Here is a 17,992-nt window from a genome sequence, read left to right on the forward strand (position 1 = left end):
CTAATCTAATTAGAGAGGATTAACCCTGGGGCTGCACTGCCGGGTTCCATAAACAGATTATGGAGTGGCCATCAAAACTGGCCTCAGCATTTCCACAGCTCAAGTGTGAACTGTTTTAAAAACCCAGTTCAAGCGTGAATTGTTTTAAAAACCCAGATCATTCAGGAGCAATAAAAGACTCAAGTTTGAATTGTTTAAAAAACCCAGTTCAAGTGTGAATTGTTTTAAAAAACCCAGATCATTCAGGAGCAATACAAGACCTCTAAGAGGGAAACAGCCCTTTTTGTGCTGCCTCTGTCACACATCTCCCAGCTCTGCCACGTGCTCCATATTTGTGTGAAAACAAGGAAAAGTCACCAATGTACCTCAACTTCCCCTGTTTCGTTTTCCTTCAGCACAAAGCTCAGCGCGTCGGTGTCAGGGCCCGCCAGCAGCCGCAGGTACAGGGGGTACTCGGTGAGAGGAAGCTTCTGGAAGAGCACTGCAAGGACAGCAGACAGCCCCAGTGAGATCAGGGCTGCCAGGGCAGAGGGAAGCTCAGGGGATCAGCTGGAGCATGGAAAAGGATGCTCAGGATCACAGGGCGGAGTCTCAGATTCACAACGATCCCTGTAAGGTCTCAGGTGGTTTCAATTCCCTGTTACCCTAAGCACCTGTGGAGGTCTGGCCATTGATTCACCTGGATTTAGGCTTTTCCTGCCTGAGACCCCAGTGAGTCCCCAGGCAGAGCTGCCAGGCCCTAAACTCACCTTGCCCATCTTTCCTCATCTCCTTGAAAAGTGCAAACTTCTGGGGGTTATCCACCACCATGAACTTCTTCAGCAGCCCCTGGATCACCTCGCTCACCGTGGTGGTGCTGCTGATGTGCAGCTGCTTGATGGCATCCAGGGGCAGGTAGAAGGAGGTCCTCTTGTCTGTCATCTCAGCCAGGTTCACCTCCTTGAGGGCATCGTAGATGGACTGGGGCCGGATCCCGGCCGGCACCGTCACCGGCCGCCGCAGCTTCAGGTGCACCTTGATGAACCCTGTGTAGGTCCCATCATCGTTCTGGGGACAAAGCACACAAGGATCAGGCTCCAGGAAGCTTTTCCAGCCCCTTTCCCACCACAACAAGCGTGGGGTGACAGCAGGAGCTGCCCCCGCTCTGGGAGTTCCAGCGTTTCTCATTAATCATGTCAAAAGTACCCAGTAATTTCAGGACAGTCACTGCTGATTTTCTCTTGGTAGTGACTCATCCCTTCCTCTCTCGCCTGTGGGATCTTGTTTTGTTTCAAACCAGCCCTGCTACGAGGCAGTTATGGAAATTCCATTGCATGGAATTTGTAGTTGCACTTAATATGGATTTGAAACCCCTGGTTCAGCAGGATGTCCCAAACTTATTCCTTATGTTTTATTCCCCATTTAAGAGATTCTCACATCTCCACGTTACAGATCATCCCTGATCCCACCACAGGTCTCTTATCCCACCCTCAGCTCCACAAAAATGCAGGAATCAGGGGAAGAGCCTGGTTCTGCACAGTGCACCCAGGAAGCCTGGCAGTGCTGAGGGCAGAGCTTCTCTCTCTAGAGAGGTTTTGTGTTCCTAAAGCCACTTCCAACAGCTCACAGCCCCGGTTCCTCCATGAGTCATCCCCATCTGGGACAAGGCTTTGTGGCAGCTCCTTGCCAGAGATTGGTGCCAGCAGGAAGGGGTGGAGGCAGGGAAGGTGTGATTGGCAGAGTTCAAAAGCTGCCTCAGCCCTGGGGACATTGGGCCATCCAGGTGTCATTTGTCCCCTGAGACTTCCCCCCCCTTACCTGGTTGGTGGCTCCCTGCCCCTTCCCTCCCCTTCTCCCTGGGGTTAAAAGGAACAGCAACCACGGGGTTCTTTGCTCTGTTGGAGCTGGTGCTGCATTCAGAGGCCTGTGGGCCAGAATAAAGCTCTGGATCCAAGCCCTCCATCAGAACCGACTCCTTTTCCTTCACCTCGCCTTGAAGCTTCTCCACCAGAGGTAAACCTGAGCTCCTGCACGCCTGGACTTGTCTCTAGCACCCAGCTGCAGCATCCAGCCAGCCAAAGGTGTCTCTCAGGTGAAACCACCACAGCTGCCACCCTTGGTCAAGCAGCAAGGGCCAGGTGAGCCCAGGCAGGTTCCATCAGGCAATATTGGTATTTAATTCCAATTTATTGGCGCCCAACGTGGGGCACGAACCCACGACCCTGAGATCAAGAGTCTCACGCTCTACTGGGAGCTGTCACCTGGAGTGTCAGTGACACTGGGAAGCCCAGCAGGAGGAAAAGCAGCTTGCCAGCCACCCTCACCCCAGTGCCACCTTCCCCACAGGCTGGCCCCATTCAGGGCCCACAGGAACCAGCCCCAGTCTGTGTGTGTGAGGGGAAACCAGCCCAGCACGTACCAGTTTCATCAGCAGGCAGTTGGTGACCTTTGCATTGTACTTTTCAATCTTCTGTTTGATCTCCTGGACGGTTGGAGGCTCGGGTTTTTCTTCTTCTACGGTTTGTGTCACATTCTGCAATCAGAAGAGTGGGGCTTTAGCTGCTTTGTGTGTTGGGTAATGCTCCATCTGTTCAGCTCCTGAAAGCAGGAACAGATCCTGCTCAGATCCTGAGCACTGATGACGCAGGTGGGGACTGTCCCCAGATGGGCAGGATGCCACATCCCAACCCCAAACCACCTCTGACACCAGTGACAGGAAGTGGAGGCAACACAAAATGGACCAGGTGGTGGCACGGAGCAGTAAAGCATCCCACTACAAACCAGGGCAAAAATCCAACCTTTAAAACCCACTTTGAAAGCAAAGCCACCTCCAGCTGCAAGCATTTATTTCCTTTTTGTAATGCAAGAAAAAAAATCCCATCCTATTTCCAGTATTCAAGGCTCTGACTCCTCAAAGTAATGCAAGAAAAAAAAAATCCCATCCTATTTCCAGTATTCACAGCTCTGACTGCTCAAAACTCAAGCAGCTTCCAGTGGGCTCACCCAGGCAGAAGCTGGAGTTAAATCTCTCACTGCTCTTGTCCAAAGCTTGGGAAATTACAGCTCAGAGCAATAAAAGCACACAAGAGCAGCATGCTGGCTGTGTGACTGAATAAATCAGGCAGCCCAGGAATCCCAGCCCGCTGTCCCAGAAGGGGACAGAGGCTGCTGCTCACCCAGGTTTGGGGGAATTTCCTCCAAAACCAACGGGTCTGACCTGTAGGTGGGCTCTGCCTGAAGGCCAGCCATGGAAATGTCACTAATGAATAATCACAGAATCATTAAGGTCAGAAAAGGTCTCTGAGATTAAGCCCAGCTGTCAACACAGCACCATGAAACCATGTCCCCAAGTGTCACATTCCCAGCCTTTTGAACACTTCCAGGCATGGTGATTCCACCATTTCCCCTTTTCATGCAGAAACTTTCACTCTTATCCAATCCAAACCTCCCCTGGCTCCCCTCGAGGGCAGGTCTCCCACATCACTGCCTGCTTTATCTGCTCAATCTGCAGCAAACAAGGCTCTGTGTGCCTTGGGCAATGCTCAGTGGGCTGGATCTCCCTGCTCAGAGCTCTGCTGCCTGCCCAGAACTCACCGCCCTCCCCGGTGACAGCCTGCAAATGCATTTTGCCCAGATTTTATGTGGGCTTGCTCAGAAGCTGGCATTAGCAGGGAGCAGGAAGCGTGAAGGGATGTGCCATCAAGGCTGGGAAGGCTCAGAATGAAAACTGTAATCTCTGAGAAGGAAAAAAAAGGGGAAAAAAAGGGAAAAAAAGGAAAAAAAAAAAGGGGGAAAAAAAAGGGGGGAAAAAAGCATCTTGGGGAGCAGAGCTTGTGTCTTCCCAGGCAGCCCCAGAGCACACAGGACAAGGACACTGTAAATAAGCCAATATTGCCCAAGCCTACCCTTGCTGTTTCTTTCAGGAGGAGAATCAAGCAGAGGACAAACTGAAAGCCTGGCTGCAATCTGGCAAGGCAGGGAAGGCTGGGACTGGGCAGCCCTGGGTTCACTGAGGCCATTCCCCAGTGACAGCTCAGGTTTGCTCCATTTCCACCCCAGAGCAGCAAACAGCTGGAGACCTCTGGGACCCCCTCCCCATGGAGCAGCTGTGACACTGGGGTGGCACCCAGGGGACAACTGTGACACTGGGGTGGCACCCAGAGGACAGCAGGGACACTGGGGTGGCACCCAGGGGACAGCAGGGACACTGGGGTGGCACCCAGAGGACAGCAGGGACACTGGGGTGGCACTCAGGGGACAGCAGGGACACTGGGGTGGCACCCAGGGGACAGCAGGGACACTGGGGTGGCACCCAGGGGAGGGAGAGAGGCTTTAAACAGGGGCATGGAGGGACAGGACAAGGGGTGATGGCTTTGAACCAAAAGAGGGGAGATTTACATCAGATATTGGGCAGAAATCCTTCCCTGGCAGGGTGGGCAGGCCCTGGCACAGGGGCCCAGAGCAGCTGGGGCTGCCCCTGGATCCCTGGCAGTGCCCAAGGCCAGGCTGGAGCACTGTGGGACAGGGGAAGGTGTCCCTGCCCATGGCAGGGGTGGCACTGGATGAGGTCCCTTCCCCCTAAACATTTAAGGTTCTTTCCAATCCAAAGCATTTTATGACAATAAAAGCAAAGCTTTCCTGGGATATTTGAGAACTGCACATAAAGTTTTTCACAGAAAGGGTGATAAAGTTCTGGAATGTTCTGCCCAGGGAGGTGGTGCAGTCACCATCCCTGGGGGTGTTTAACAAAGCCTGGATGTGGCACTGGGTGCCAGGGTTCAGTTGACGGGTTGGGGCTGGGTTGGACTCGATGATCTCTAAGGTCTCTTCCAACCCAGTAATTCTGTGAATTCTGTGAAATATCCATTTATCAGAACTCCCCAGTCTGTCAGAGTCCTTTGGCTCACACTGCACCAAGTTTTGGTGTCTCACAGGTGCTGGGGTGGCAGGGGAGTCTTTAAAAATCAACTTTAGAAACCGTGCTGAGGGTTGAGATTCTGAAAGTAGCGTGATGGAAAAGAAAAAAAAAAAAGAAAAGCAACAAAACCCCCACACCCCTTCCCTATAAGTTAACAGAAGATGAACTCTCAGAAAGCCTCCACTTCCTCATGTCACCCGTGCCACAGCACTGAGACAGGCACAGCTGTGCTGCCCCTCACCAAACACACAGGGAGGGAGGACACGGGACCCTGGGACTGTCCCCTCCTGCACAGAGAGAGCTGGAGCTGCAGGGCTGAGGGCACCACAGCATCAGCCATGGCACAAACACAACCCAGCACAGAGAGAGTCCATCCACCATCCATCCAACCATCCATCCATCCATGGATCCATGGATCCATCCATCATCCATCCCTCCATCCATCCTCCATCCATCCATCATCCATCCATGGATCCATCCATCCATCCAACCATCCATCATCCATCCATCCATCATCCATCCATCCATCATCCATCATCCATCCATGGATCCATCCATCCATCCATCCATCATCCATCCATGGATCCATCCATGGATCCATCCATGGATCCATCCATCATCCATCCATCCATCATCCATCCATCCATGCATCCTCCGTCCATCCATCCTCCATCCATCCATCCATCCATGGATCCACCGATCCATCCATCCATCCATCCATCCATCATCCATCCATCCATGCATCCTCCGTCCATCCATCCTCCATCCATCCATCCATCCATGGATCCACCGATCCATCCATCCATCCATCCCTCCATCCAACCATCCATGGATCCATCCATCATCCATCCATCCATCCATCCCCCATCCATCCATCCATCCATCCCTCCGTCCATCCATCCCTCCATGGCCAAAGCGAGCCCAGCAGCTCTGTCTGTCCCTGTCACTGCAGTTTTTCTCTCCCAGGTCCCTCCCCTGGTGACGTTCCCAGCCCAGGGACAGTGCCAGCAGTTCAGAGCAGCTCGGTTTCCATGGAGGGGCACGGCACAGCAGGGCAGCAGGAGTCCCAGGGCCCCACAGCAGGCACACAGCACATGAGGAGGGTTTTGGCTGCCAACAAACCCAAAGCACTCCCAGCAGGAGGGGGCTGGCTCAGGAGCACGTCATTGGTGTCACACAATGTCACCGGTGTCACACCATGTCACCAATGTCACCACACACTCCAGCTCTGCCCAGCTCTGCCATCCTGCCTTCCCCACCCTGGGCAGCCCAGGGGTACCTGCAGCCTGCCCAGCTCCTCTTCCTCCCACACCCTCCCACTCCAGGGAAAGAAAGTTCTGGTAATTTCTGTCATGCATGCATCCCACCATGGTCACAGTGTCCCGATGAAACCTGGGGACACACGGTGAAGTCATGGGAGAAAAATGAAGGCAAACTCCAGCCAGCTGTCCCAGAGGACCCAGAGTGAGGCCACCCCAGCTCCAGGAGCTGTTTAAGGATGGGGGAGCCCTTAAGGGCACTGGGGATCCAAGGGCTCAACCCCTTACTTCTTCTTGCAGCTCATGTGATGCTCAGGCCAGGCAACACCATGAGCCCCCCAAGCAGGGATCATCCATCCATCCCTGTCCTGCACACCTAAATATTCTGTTTTTCTGCTTCCAGACCCAAACCAGGCCAGCAGCACCAGTCCTGTGCTGCAGGAGCCCTGGGAAGAGCAGCCACAGCCTGGGAAGAGAAGCACTGCAGTGCATGGCCAGATCTGACACTTGTTGCTCCTCACAAATCACCCCCAACCTCCGGTTGTGCAAAGTTTCTGCTGCAGAATCTGCAACTCTCCCCAAAGGAAGAAAAACAGAAGCTTTAACCATAAACGGTTGCCACATTTCCTGTTGTACAGGGGCTGGATGAAATGAGTTGGTAACAAAAACCTCATCTCTGATCTGCACCTCAGCCCTGCTGGGCCTGCAGCTTTCCTGCATGGAAAACAGGGATGGGCCAGCTCAGGCAGCCTTGGGGACACGTGGGCAGTGGCCTCAGCACAGGACACTGGTGTGGCAGCCAGAGGAAAGGGCACAGGACATTGGTGTGGTAACCAGAACGGGCACAGGACATTGGCGGGGCAGAGAGAGGGACAGGACATTGGTGTGGCAGCCGGAATGGAGAGGACATTGGTGTGGCAGAGAGAGGGACAGGACATTGGTGTGGTAACCAGAATGGACAAAACGTTGGTGTGGCAGCCAAAGGAACAGGGACAGGACATTGGTGTGGCACCCAAAGGAACCAGCACAGGACATTGGCGTGGCACCCAAAGGAACCAGCACAGGACACTGGTGTGGCAGAGAGAGGGACAGGACATTGGTGTGGCAGCCAGAGGGACAGGCACAGGACATTGGTGTGGCACCCAAAGGAACCAGCACAGGACATTGGTGTGGCAGCCAGAGGAAAGGGCACAGGGCATTGGTGGGGCAGAGAGAGGGACAGGGACAGGACATTGGTGTGGCAGCCAGAGGGATGGACACAGGACATTGGTGTGGCAGCCAGAGGAACCAGCACAGGACATTGGTGTGGCAGCCAGAGGAAAGGGGACCCAGAGCAGCCCAGGACCCACTGTGCCCTCCCCTGCCCTCCCCAACCCACATTGCTGCTCAGCTGTAAGAAATCCCCATTGTAAGGAGTGATGCAGCCGCAGCTGGCACTTGGGCTAATGCTCCACGGGACAAAGGCTGCCCGGGACGGGGACAGGACCCGCGGCACACAAAGCCCATGGCCCGGGGCTGGGCAGGATTCACCACTCAGTCCCTCTGTGCGAGCCAGCACTCAGCTAATGAGCTGTAAACTCCTGCCAGGCTTTTATGGACAGCCCAGGGGTCACGGAGATGATGGTGACAGCTCTCAAAGGAGCTCTAAGCCAAGAGAGGCAACAAGGAAACCTCCTGTGACAGATGTTGCCATTTACAAGGATGCCAGGAGAAACACAGCCCACATTCAAAGACCACCCTCCCCACAGCCTCTCACCTTCTCAAGTCAACTCCCAACTTAAAAACCTTTCAAAAGCAGCTGAGGCAGAAGCCTTGTACCACGCTGGGCTCCTGGTTTTGGGGATAACAGCTCCAGGTGGGACCCAGGAGCTGCTGTTTGGTCCAGCCTGGAGGAGCAGCAGCTCAGGAACTGGGGCTGCACCAGCAAACCAGGCATGGGAAAGCAGCAGAGGGAGAAAGTCTGAGTGGACAGACAAAGGTGGACCAGACAAATCCCTGGAGCCAGGGCCACCATCCCTGCAGCCCCAGGGCCACCATCCCTGCAGCCCCAGGGCCACCATCCCTGCAGCCCAAAGAACACCATCCCTGCAGCCCAAAGAACACCATCCCTGCTGCTCCAGGGCCATCTCCTTGCAGCCCCAGGGCCGCCATCCCTGGAGCCCAAGGGACACCATCCCTGCAGCTCCAGGAACTCCTCCCTGCAGCCCTAGGAACACCATCCCTGGAGCCTCAAAAACACCATCCCTGCTGCTCCAGGAACACCATCCCTGCAGCCCCTGGGCCACCATCCTTAGAGCCCCAGGGCCACCACCCCTGCAGCTCCAGGGCCACCATCCCTGCAGCCCCAGGGCCACAGTCCCTGCAGCTCCAGGGCCACAATCCCTGCAGCCCCAGGGCCACCATCCCTGCAGCCCAAAGAACACCATCCCTGCAGCTCCAGGGCCATCTCCTTACAGCCCCAGGGCCAACATCCCTGGAGCCCAAGGGACACCATCCCTGCAGCCCCAGGAACTCCTCTCTGCAGCTCCAGAGCCACCATCCCTGCAGCCCCAGGGCCACCATCCCTGCCCTTCACCTCCAGCCAGTTCTCCTCCCCAGCTCTCTCATTAATGAATTTGCAGAGCAGAGCTCTGGGGATGGATCTGGCCCAGCATCACCACATTCTTGGCAGTCTGATCTCAGGCAGGGGTGGCCAAGTCCTCCCTGGTGTGCTTGGGCACAGCTCCATCCCCCTTTCCACCAGCCAGGCTGGGACAAACCAGAGCATTCCCAAAGCCAAGCTCTCCCTTTGGCTCCTCGTTCAGAGATCTCCTCTGAAGGGATTTTATGAGCTAGGCCATCAATCCTCAATTTTTCTGCTTATTAAGGAAAGATTTGTCTTAAAACACCAGCAAGCAAAGGCTGGAGAAGCACATCTGAGTGTCCCTGGCTGTGGAGCTGCAGCTCAGAGCAGCATCACCTGTGACACAAACACAGCCCAGCATAAGGACTGGAAATGAATGTGAATGCTCCAGATTTCAGTCAGAAATGTCAGAACCAAGAGGTCAGATCTGTAAATCCAGCTGCAGCAGGAGTGGTGGCAGCTCAGGGACACTGGGGACAGAGCTGTCACCAGAGCTGGGACATCTCTGCTCTCACAGAGCTCTCCAGCCCTGCACAACACCCAACACCCACTCCCAGGGTTCACAGCACTACATTGGAAAAGGATCCACTGCTCCAGCACAGACAGGCAGGGGGGAGAATCTTACAGGAGATCTGCACTGAAAAAATCCCCAAAAAACCTTAAACACCCCCAACACTTCCCTGCCTTTGAGAAACTCAGATGAGGTGCTGTGGTTTGCTTTGGGCGCTGTGGTTTGCTCTGGGGTTCAGAGGAAAAGGCAGCAGGCAGGGGAGAGGGATGGCTGCTGCATTTCAGAGAGGTTACAGCAAGTGAAGATGGGCTCAGTGTTTTGATTGCCATGGAGATTTCACTTAGAAACCGATTTTCCTGCCACATCTCAGCTCAGCACTGAGAGCTGACAAGGTCCTCCCAGGGAGCTGCATCTCGGGGGGCTCCAGGCTGGAGCTCCTCTGCATTGCAGCAGGCTGGCCATGCCCAGGCTGCCCAGCCAGCCCCAGCTGGCTCCCTGCACCCCACAAACCTGCCCTGAGCACCAGCCAGCTCTGGGGCTGTGGGGCAAGGCTGGGTGGGATCTTGGAGACCCCTTCGTCCAACCTTTGCTTGGGTTCTGCCCCTCCTGTGCTTCTCATTCCCGTGCCCCCTTCCCTCTCTCTCGTCAGCCACTGGTGCAGAACTCCAGGAGGAATTTTGCAGAGTTTTAGGCAATCAGGCTTCAGGCAGAAGCCACTGAAGCCACTCAGCTGGAGAGGCCCAAAAATGCAAAGTAATGGATCTGCAGGGATGGGGTCACATCTGAGATCTAGACCAGCTCTCTGCTAATGAAGAGTGATTTCGCTGATGGTTCCTAAAATAAAAAGGAATTACAGCACTCCTAGAAAGAGGCTCTCCAGACTAATACAGTTGTTTCAATCAGAAAAATGGTTTCTGTAATCCTACAGATCAAATCCCACTCCCTTAAGTGGCCTGATGTCCCCTCCTACCCACCCACAGCTCATTTCCTCCCCAGAGGTGTTTCCTGTGTCTTTCAGGACATTTATCCCTAAGTTATCCAGATTTCTCTTCCTCCTGCCCTGGGCTCAGCAATCACTCCTGGCACCCAGGCTGGACAATCAGCACCATTCCCAACCACATCCACCAGGAAAACTCACCCTGGGCTCTCAGCTGATGATTCCACCCCGTGGCCAGGAGCAGGTGGTGAAAGGCAGAGCTGTTGTCACACACAGCTCTTGCAGGGGTGGAAATGCTCCACATTCAATCATTACCACTTTAATAAGGTGCCAAGTTGAAAAGAGAGGGCAGGGAGTGAATCAACACCCGAGAGAGACATCAACCACCACCACCTCTTCCTCCTGCAGAACCTGCACCACCACCAACCCCAAACAAGCCATGAACCCCCCCAGAACCATCCTCCACCAAGGCCTGAGCGTGGTTTCCACCTCTGTGAGAATCCACCTCCTCACACAGCCCCATTACACAACACCAGTTGGGCTCAGCTCAGTGTGGGGTTGTTTTCTTCATGCACAGCAACCATTTCCTCTCCACAGCACCAAACCCCTGAGAGGCTCCATCTTCTCTGGCAGCCTGAGCTCTGCCACCCACGCTGCTCACATCCAGGTGAGGAGCTGGGCACAAAGGGGCTGCAGCAGCCCCCGACTCCTCTGAGAGGGAGAAATCCCAAACAGCAACAGCCCAGGCTGATTTCCAGGGCTCCTCCAGGATGATCTGCAGTGCCCTGGCTCAGACAGAGCAGCTCTGGCTGCACCAGCACCCCAATCTCCTCCATCTCCTCCAGAAATGAATCATCAAATGACATTTAAGAACCAGCAGTACGTGTCTGTTAATCATAGCGAGAGGGAGCTGCTGGCTAGCGGGGAATATCCCATCTTAAACCATTTCTGCAGAGAAATTCAGTAAAATTCCAGGCTGGCTGGAGCTCCCCCTCCAGAGCAGCTCCCCCTGCCCAAGCAGAGCCCTTGGAGCTGCTGCAGGAACCCCAAAGCACCTGCTGGGGGTTGCAGCTCTGCAGGTGCAAAAACAGCAGAGGCTGGACGGGAGCAGTCGGTGCTGGTGGTTTACAGGAGGATTTTCAGTGAAAAAGCTTCTCCCTGGGCCAGATTTGATCTCTGCAGGGCTCTCGTTCCTGTGTGAAACTCCCACTTCTGCAGCAGCACCTTCTCCTTTTATGCTCAGCTCTAGTTGGGGCCCCAAAGTTCATGGCAAGGATTTTTAATTTTTTCATTTTCTTCTTTTTTAAACAGACATTTAAAAACTGTGAAGCAGCGTTGTGAACGTTGCTGAGACACAGATCTCATCCTGGGTGCAACACTGCCCAGCCAAACCTTCTGTCCTTCTCCAAGGCAGGCACACACAGCCCCAAGCTCCCAGAAAAGAACCACATTCACCACCGTGCTGATCAGCTCCCAGACTAATCCTGCCCTGAACTTTCCTATCCGCCCCACAGGTGCAATTTTCACCCTCGGTGCAGATTCTGCGAGGCCAAACCACAGATCCCCGCCGGGGAGCCTGACCCTAAAAAAAGATGAAAAAACACCCCGAGAGCAGCGTGGATCCCCGGGAAACGGGGAAACCCGGCTTGGAAAAGGCTGAAAAAACCCCGCAGCGTGCAGACCCCTCAGAGGAGAGGGCAGGACCCCCTCGTGGCCGGCAGCTCTGCCCTGACCCCGGTCCCAGCTCATTTTTGGTGCGGCATCCCCGGCATCCCCGCGTTACCTTGGCAGGGACCTTGCTGTGCGCGCTGCGGAAGAAGGAGGTTTTGGCCGTGAAAAAGCAATCCTCGAGGTCTTCATCCAAGCTGCAGTAGCCGCTGCTCATGGTCATGGGAGCCGGGGGGGCTCGGGGGGACCGAGGCGAGCCCCGCGCTCACATCCCCGGCTCGCCGCTCATCTGCGGCAGCTCCTTCTGCTCATCCTGCCCAGCTATTGCTGCTCGCCGGGGAACCCTTCCCTCGCCTCGCCTCGCCTCCTGCACCCGCCTCCCTGCGCAGCATGGAAGGGGCAGAGCTCCCGCTCCGCTCCGCTCCGCTCCCGGCTCGCTTCGCTTCGGTTCGGCTCGGTTCGGTTCGGTTCGGTTCGGTTCGCTCCTCTCGCCGCTCCCGGGGTGCCCGCGCAGCACCGGCAGCAGCGGCAGCATCGCCTCCCCTTCCTGCCCTCGCCTCTCACTGCCGCAGCCCGGCCACTTCCTCTTGCAAAATTCGTGGCCCCGCTCGTAATTTTGGCCCCGGCTCGCCTGGGAGCTCTGGCAGCACCGTGGAGAGGGAAAAGGCGGAGGCACGGAGGGCTGTGGGGGGCTCTGTGCCTGCCACAGCATCCCTGGGAGCTGCCGAGGCTCCAGCCGAGGGAATTGGGGTGGTGGGGATGCAGCTCAGGCCCCCTCGGGGTGCCAGGAGCATCGCAAGGGGGTGTCTGTCCATCCTGCAGCGGGTTTCAGAGCAGCGGGAGGAATTTCAGCACCCAGCTTGAGACAGCTTTGACTGCAGCCCAGGAAGAAGCCTCAGCCCCGGGGTGAAGCTGTGACCTTCCTGCTTGGTGGAGATCACTGAGGTTTGTGGGGCCGGGCAGGAAAAGGGCTCTGCTCCCCACAGGGACACCTTCCACTGTGCCAGGGGCTCCCAGCCCTGCCCAGCCTGGCCTTGGGCACTGCCAGGAATCCAGGGGCAGCCAGAGCTGAGAGGAATTCCTCCCCAGTATCCCATCTCATCTCATCCTGCTCCTCCAGGGCTCCATCCTGCAGCTGATTTCAGAGCAGCAGGAGCAATCTCAACACCCAGCTTGAGGCAGCTCTGACTGCAGCCCAGGAAAAAGCTTCAGCTCCTGGGTGCTGCTTTTACAGCAGCTGTGACCCTTCCTGCTTGGGGGAAATCACAGGGGAAGGACTCTGCTCCCTGCAGGATCCATGGCAGGGACACCTTCCACTGTCCCAGGTGCTCCCAGCCCTGCCCAGCCTGGCCAAGGGCACTGCCAGGGATCCAGGGCAGCCAGAGCTGCTCTGAGCCTGTGCCAGGCCTGCCCACCCTCACTGGGAGGAATTTCTACCCAATATCTCATCTCATCTTGCTCCTCCAGGGCTCCAAGACCTTCTCACAAGCCAGGGGGAGGTCTTGCAGCCCTGGAGGAGCAAGGTTTTGGCTTCCCACCCAGCCCCAAAACCTCTCCTCCTGACACATTGCAGATGTTGCTCCAAACCCTTCCACAGCTGCATCTGCTGAAGAACTTCAATTGCTCCAAAGCTTGGAGAGCTCCGTGCCCACCACAGCAGCATGCCCTGAATGCCAATGGGGATGGAAAGACTGGCAACATCTGCATCCCAGAGAGAGGAAGGCAGGGATCCAAGTGCCTGATTTACAGAGGGAATAAATAAGCCCCGTTCTTATGGCAGCAGCACAGCCCCCTCTGCTCCACAGGGATAAATTTAGAGGAGAAAGAGGCTTAAATTGAGCATGTGCAACACCAGCAAAAAGTGAGACTTGGGAGCAGCAGCACTGGGGTCTTCCACGAAGCCTCAGCCCAAAAGTTTCCCAGTGGAACCAGGGTGCAACCTCTGGATTCTCCAAGAATCCCTCATTTATTCCCTGCAGTCCCCCAGCCTGGGACATCAGCTCCATCAAAAATACAACAAAGCCAAATAAACCCAATGCCTTTGGCCCCCTTTGTTCAGCAGCAGCTCCATGCAATGGTTCCCTGCACATCAGCCCCCCCAGACCCACAGAGAGACCCTGGTGCTCCTGGGAGGAGACCAGCAGAGGATTTAGGCACCTTCAGCAGAGTCTGGATGCCACCCTGGGAGGCAGATCTGGGACCCAAATGTAAAACACTCCTAAATACTGAACTGGATCAAAGCCCAAATTATTAATGCCTGGTATTACCTGGTAACAGTCTTTAAATAGGTGATATTAAAATAGTTATTTCTCTGGTGCTTCCACTTTGCTTAATTTTGATAATATGATTTAATGACTTCCAATTATGCCAGCTATTTAATTTTTTTAATGTGTTTTCAGGCCTCTTCCCCTCCTGCCAGTGTAATCAGGTATCCTGTTAGTCTCCTACTGGAATATTGACATTATTTTCCCTCCATCCTCCTCCTTTCCAGCAGCAAAACCTGCCTGACCAACAGAAACCCTCCAGGAACGTGGCTGCATGCTCAGATCAAGCAAAGCTGGCAATGATTTTTGCCTGATTATCCATAATGAATGATGGAGTTTTACTGCAGCCATTTACCCTCATTAACCCTCAAATCAGCCCAGGGAGCCCAGGATGCCCTGAGGATTCCGAGGTGCAATCCCCAAGCCTTGGGGATGGGCTGATGGATTTCTGGCTGCTGCTGGAATTGCAGGGACCCTTTTGTTTCCTTGGCCCAGGATGGCTGCCCCTCCCCAGGGTGACACTGGCAGGGTGATGGATGGCCACAAAGCACGGGCTCCCTGTTTGTGATTAGGGCCATCAATAACCCTGGCTGGGCTGAGGGCCCTGAAGGTGAAACGAGCCTCTCTCATTTCTCCAAGAGCCCAGCACTGCTGGGGCCTTGGATGTCACCCAGTGACATCCAAAGGAGGTGGAACCACACACAAATTTAAACTTCAGACACCTGGAAAAACCCACTCTGAGCCATTTGTGATGCATAATTCAGGAATATCAATCCCATCCCACTTCAGATGATCCCTCCTGATCATTTTATTCTGAGCAGCAGCTGCCCAGCAAAGGATGGATGAAAACCAAACCCCACACACCAAACAGAAACCCTACATTGCCTTCAGAAAAGTGCAAATTTCCATCTCCATTTCTGCACGTGTGCAGAAAAAAATAAAGAATTGAAATACTTGAGATAAGATAATAAATAAGAATTGAAAAAAATTAAGAATTGAAATAAGGCTGAAATTGGTATCCTTAGACTTGCATCTTTTCCAACCTTTTCCTTCTCTTCTGTGCAAAAGGGCTCTAAATTTTATCCTGAAGATTTTGAAAGTGCTAGCAGGGTTACACACATGAACAAATCCATGTTTAAAACTTGGAATTTGTCAAAATGTCCTCTTGATACAGAAAAATATACTGAATCAGAAGTGGGGCTACTCATATACAGTTTAAAGAAAGGAAAACTCTTTGAAGATGCTCAGCTCTACATAGAAAAAAACCCAAAAATGAAATTTTTGCAAATTTCTGTCTCCATTTCTGCACGAGCACATCAGGGTCCTCCACAGAAAGGGGCATAAACAGGGGGTTGTAATGAGGGAGAGAACACAGAACTACAGAACACCTTCATCAAGAGATGAAGGAGAAGGAGAAGGAGAAGACCTTCATCAAGGCTGGAAAAGCCCTTTGACTGGATCCCACCACAGCCACCAAGCCAGGTCACAAAGAGCCACATCCACTCCTGTTCTGAACACCTGGAGGCATGGTGACTCCAGCCAGGTCATGAACAGCCACATCCACTCCTGTTCTGAAGCCTTGGAGGCATGGTGACTCCAGCCAGGTCACAAACAGCCACATCCACTCCTGTTCTGAACCCTTGGTGACCCCACCACGTCCCTTCAGAGCTGCTCCAAACGCTTCCCAAAGGCACAGAGAGCCTGCAAGGGCTCCATGCCAGCCACATCCACTCCAGGCAGGTCTCCTGAAGCTTCTCCCCTCCCATCCTCCCTGATCATTTTATTCTGAGCAGCAGCTGCCCAGCAAAGGATGGATGAAAACCAATCCCACACTCAAAACAGAAACCCTACATTGCCTTTGGAAAAGTGCAAATTTCCATCTCCATTTCTGCACGAGTGCATCAGGGGGGTCCTCCACAGAGAGGGATATAAACAGGGGGTTGTAACGAGGGAGATAACATAGAACCATGGAATCATCAAGGCTGGAAAAGCTCTTTGACTGGATCCCACCACAGCCACCAAGCCAGGTCACAAAGAGCCACATCCACTCATGTGCTGAAGCCTTGGAGGCATGGTGACTCCAGCCAGGTCACGAACAGCCACATCCACTCCTGTTCTGAACACCTGGAGGCATGGTGACTCCAGCCAGGTCACAAACAGCCACATCCACTCCTGTTCTGAACACCTGGAGGCATGGTGACTCCAGCCAGGTCACGAACAGCCACATCCACTCCTGTTTTGAACACCTGGAGGCATGGTGACTCCAGCCAGGTCACAAACAGCCACATCCACTCCTGTTTTGAACACCTGGAGGCATGGTGACTCCAGCCAGGTCATGAACAGCCACATCCACTCCTGTTCTGAACCCTTGGTGACCCCACCACGTCCCTGCAGAGCTGCTCCAAACGCTTCCCAAAGGCACAGAGAGCCTGCAAGGGCTCCATGCCAGCCACATCCACTCCAGGCAGGTCTCCTGAAGCTTCTCCCCTCCCATCCTCCCTGGTGAGAGCCCCCCTGGCCCTGCAGCCTGTGCCACCCACGCAGCAGCCCCAGACACTGCAGGATTAAAGCCAGGCTGAGCCTTCCGGAGTAAGCCTGGGATTAGTGCACGGCCTAACAGGGATTGAAGAGTCTCCATCCCCCAGGACTACTGAAACTCTCAAAACAAGGCTGGCAGCCAGCATCCCTTGGAGATCCACGCTCCTGCCCTGGGAAATGCATTTCTGGTGCTGATGTGTGCACCCTGTGATGGAACAACCCATCCCCAGCCCCATCCCAGTATCAATCCTCTCTCACAGGCACTGCTGTCACTGTCATGTTTTCTGGAAAAATCCCTTTGCCCAGGATTCTTCTCCTGGGAAGCTTCAGAGAAAAAGGAAAACAATAACTATCTGATTTGCTTCTCCTGTGTTTTGCTCCTTTGGAATGTGTTTGGACTTTGTTTACCCACAGGTGATTGTTTCATTGGATTCCTGTGAATTGTTTTGATTTATTGGCCAATTATGGTCAAGCTGTGTTGAGGCTCTGGAAAGAGTCACAAGTTTTCATTATTATCTTTTTAGCATTCTGTAAGTATCCTTTCTGTATTCCTTAGTATAGTTTAGTTTAGTATTCTGGAAAGAGTCACCAGTTTTCATTATTATCTTTTTAGCCTTCTGTAAGTATCCTTTCTGTATTCTTTAGTATAGTTTAGTATTCTTTAATATCATATAGTTTAGTATAGTTTAGTTTAATAGAATTTATTATTAAAATTAGAATTTAATAGAATTTAGTTAGCTTAATAGTTAATAGAATTTAGTATTAGAATTTAGTTTAGTATTCTTTAATACTATATTATATTCTTTAATGTAACATAGTATAATTATAATCAATATAATAGGTGTATCACTTGGTGAGAAATTGAGGTTTTGGGGTTTTTAGTATGTTGTGGATGGAAGCAAGATGGAGGGCACAGGGTGTCCTCCTGGGTTTCTTCTTCTTCCTCCTTCTCCAGGGGTTTGGGTGGCATTTTGTAATTGGGTAGAAAAATCCACATTGTGGGCTCTTTAGGACCAATTATTGGGTTAAAAGGGAAATAATCCAGGTGTCAGTTCTTAACTGGATTGTTTGGTTTTAAAGACCTTGGAACAAGAGACCGTTGGCCATTTTTGTGGTGCTTTTCCAGCCTGCTGAGCCTGGTGTGGGCAGCGTGCAAAACTCTGGGTAAGATAATAATAAACAAGAACCTGAAGAGCAAAAAAATCCAGTGGCTCTCTCCTTCCTGAGACAAAACTGCTCCAGGAGGGCCTCCCAGCCTGAGTCCCAAAATTCAGGGAATTGGCAACAGGTACCGG

General features: G+C 53.5%; 1 protein-coding gene across 3 annotated transcripts in view; it reads right to left on the reverse strand.

Annotated features, from left to right (window-relative positions):
* The window catches only part of RASSF5 (Ras association domain family member 5), a 34,189-nt gene that overhangs the window by 3,197 nt on the left and 13,000 nt on the right, over window positions 1-17,992 (reverse strand). Inside the window, exons 1-4 of one of the 3 annotated variants that reach the window (XM_071450292.1) lie at window positions 12,011-12,524; window positions 2,399-2,577; window positions 750-1,047; window positions 366-481 (exon numbers count right to left, since the gene is read on the reverse strand). In XM_071450292.1, the coding sequence (XP_071306393.1) occupies window positions 366-481; window positions 750-1,047; window positions 2,399-2,407 (423 nt within the window). In that variant the 5' untranslated portion in view covers window positions 2,408-2,577; window positions 12,011-12,524. Of the gene's footprint in view, window positions 1-365; window positions 482-749; window positions 1,048-2,398; window positions 2,578-12,010; window positions 12,525-17,992 lie in introns of those variants that run through there. The other 2 variants (XM_071450291.1, XM_071450289.1) reach the window with 2 other exon arrangements.

This window comes from Agelaius tricolor, unplaced genomic scaffold (genome assembly GCF_023055355.1).
Source record: "Agelaius tricolor isolate 1412-34295 unplaced genomic scaffold, bAgeTri1.0.p SCAF_30, whole genome shotgun sequence".
Lineage (NCBI taxonomy): Eukaryota > Metazoa > Chordata > Aves > Passeriformes > Icteridae > Agelaius > Agelaius tricolor.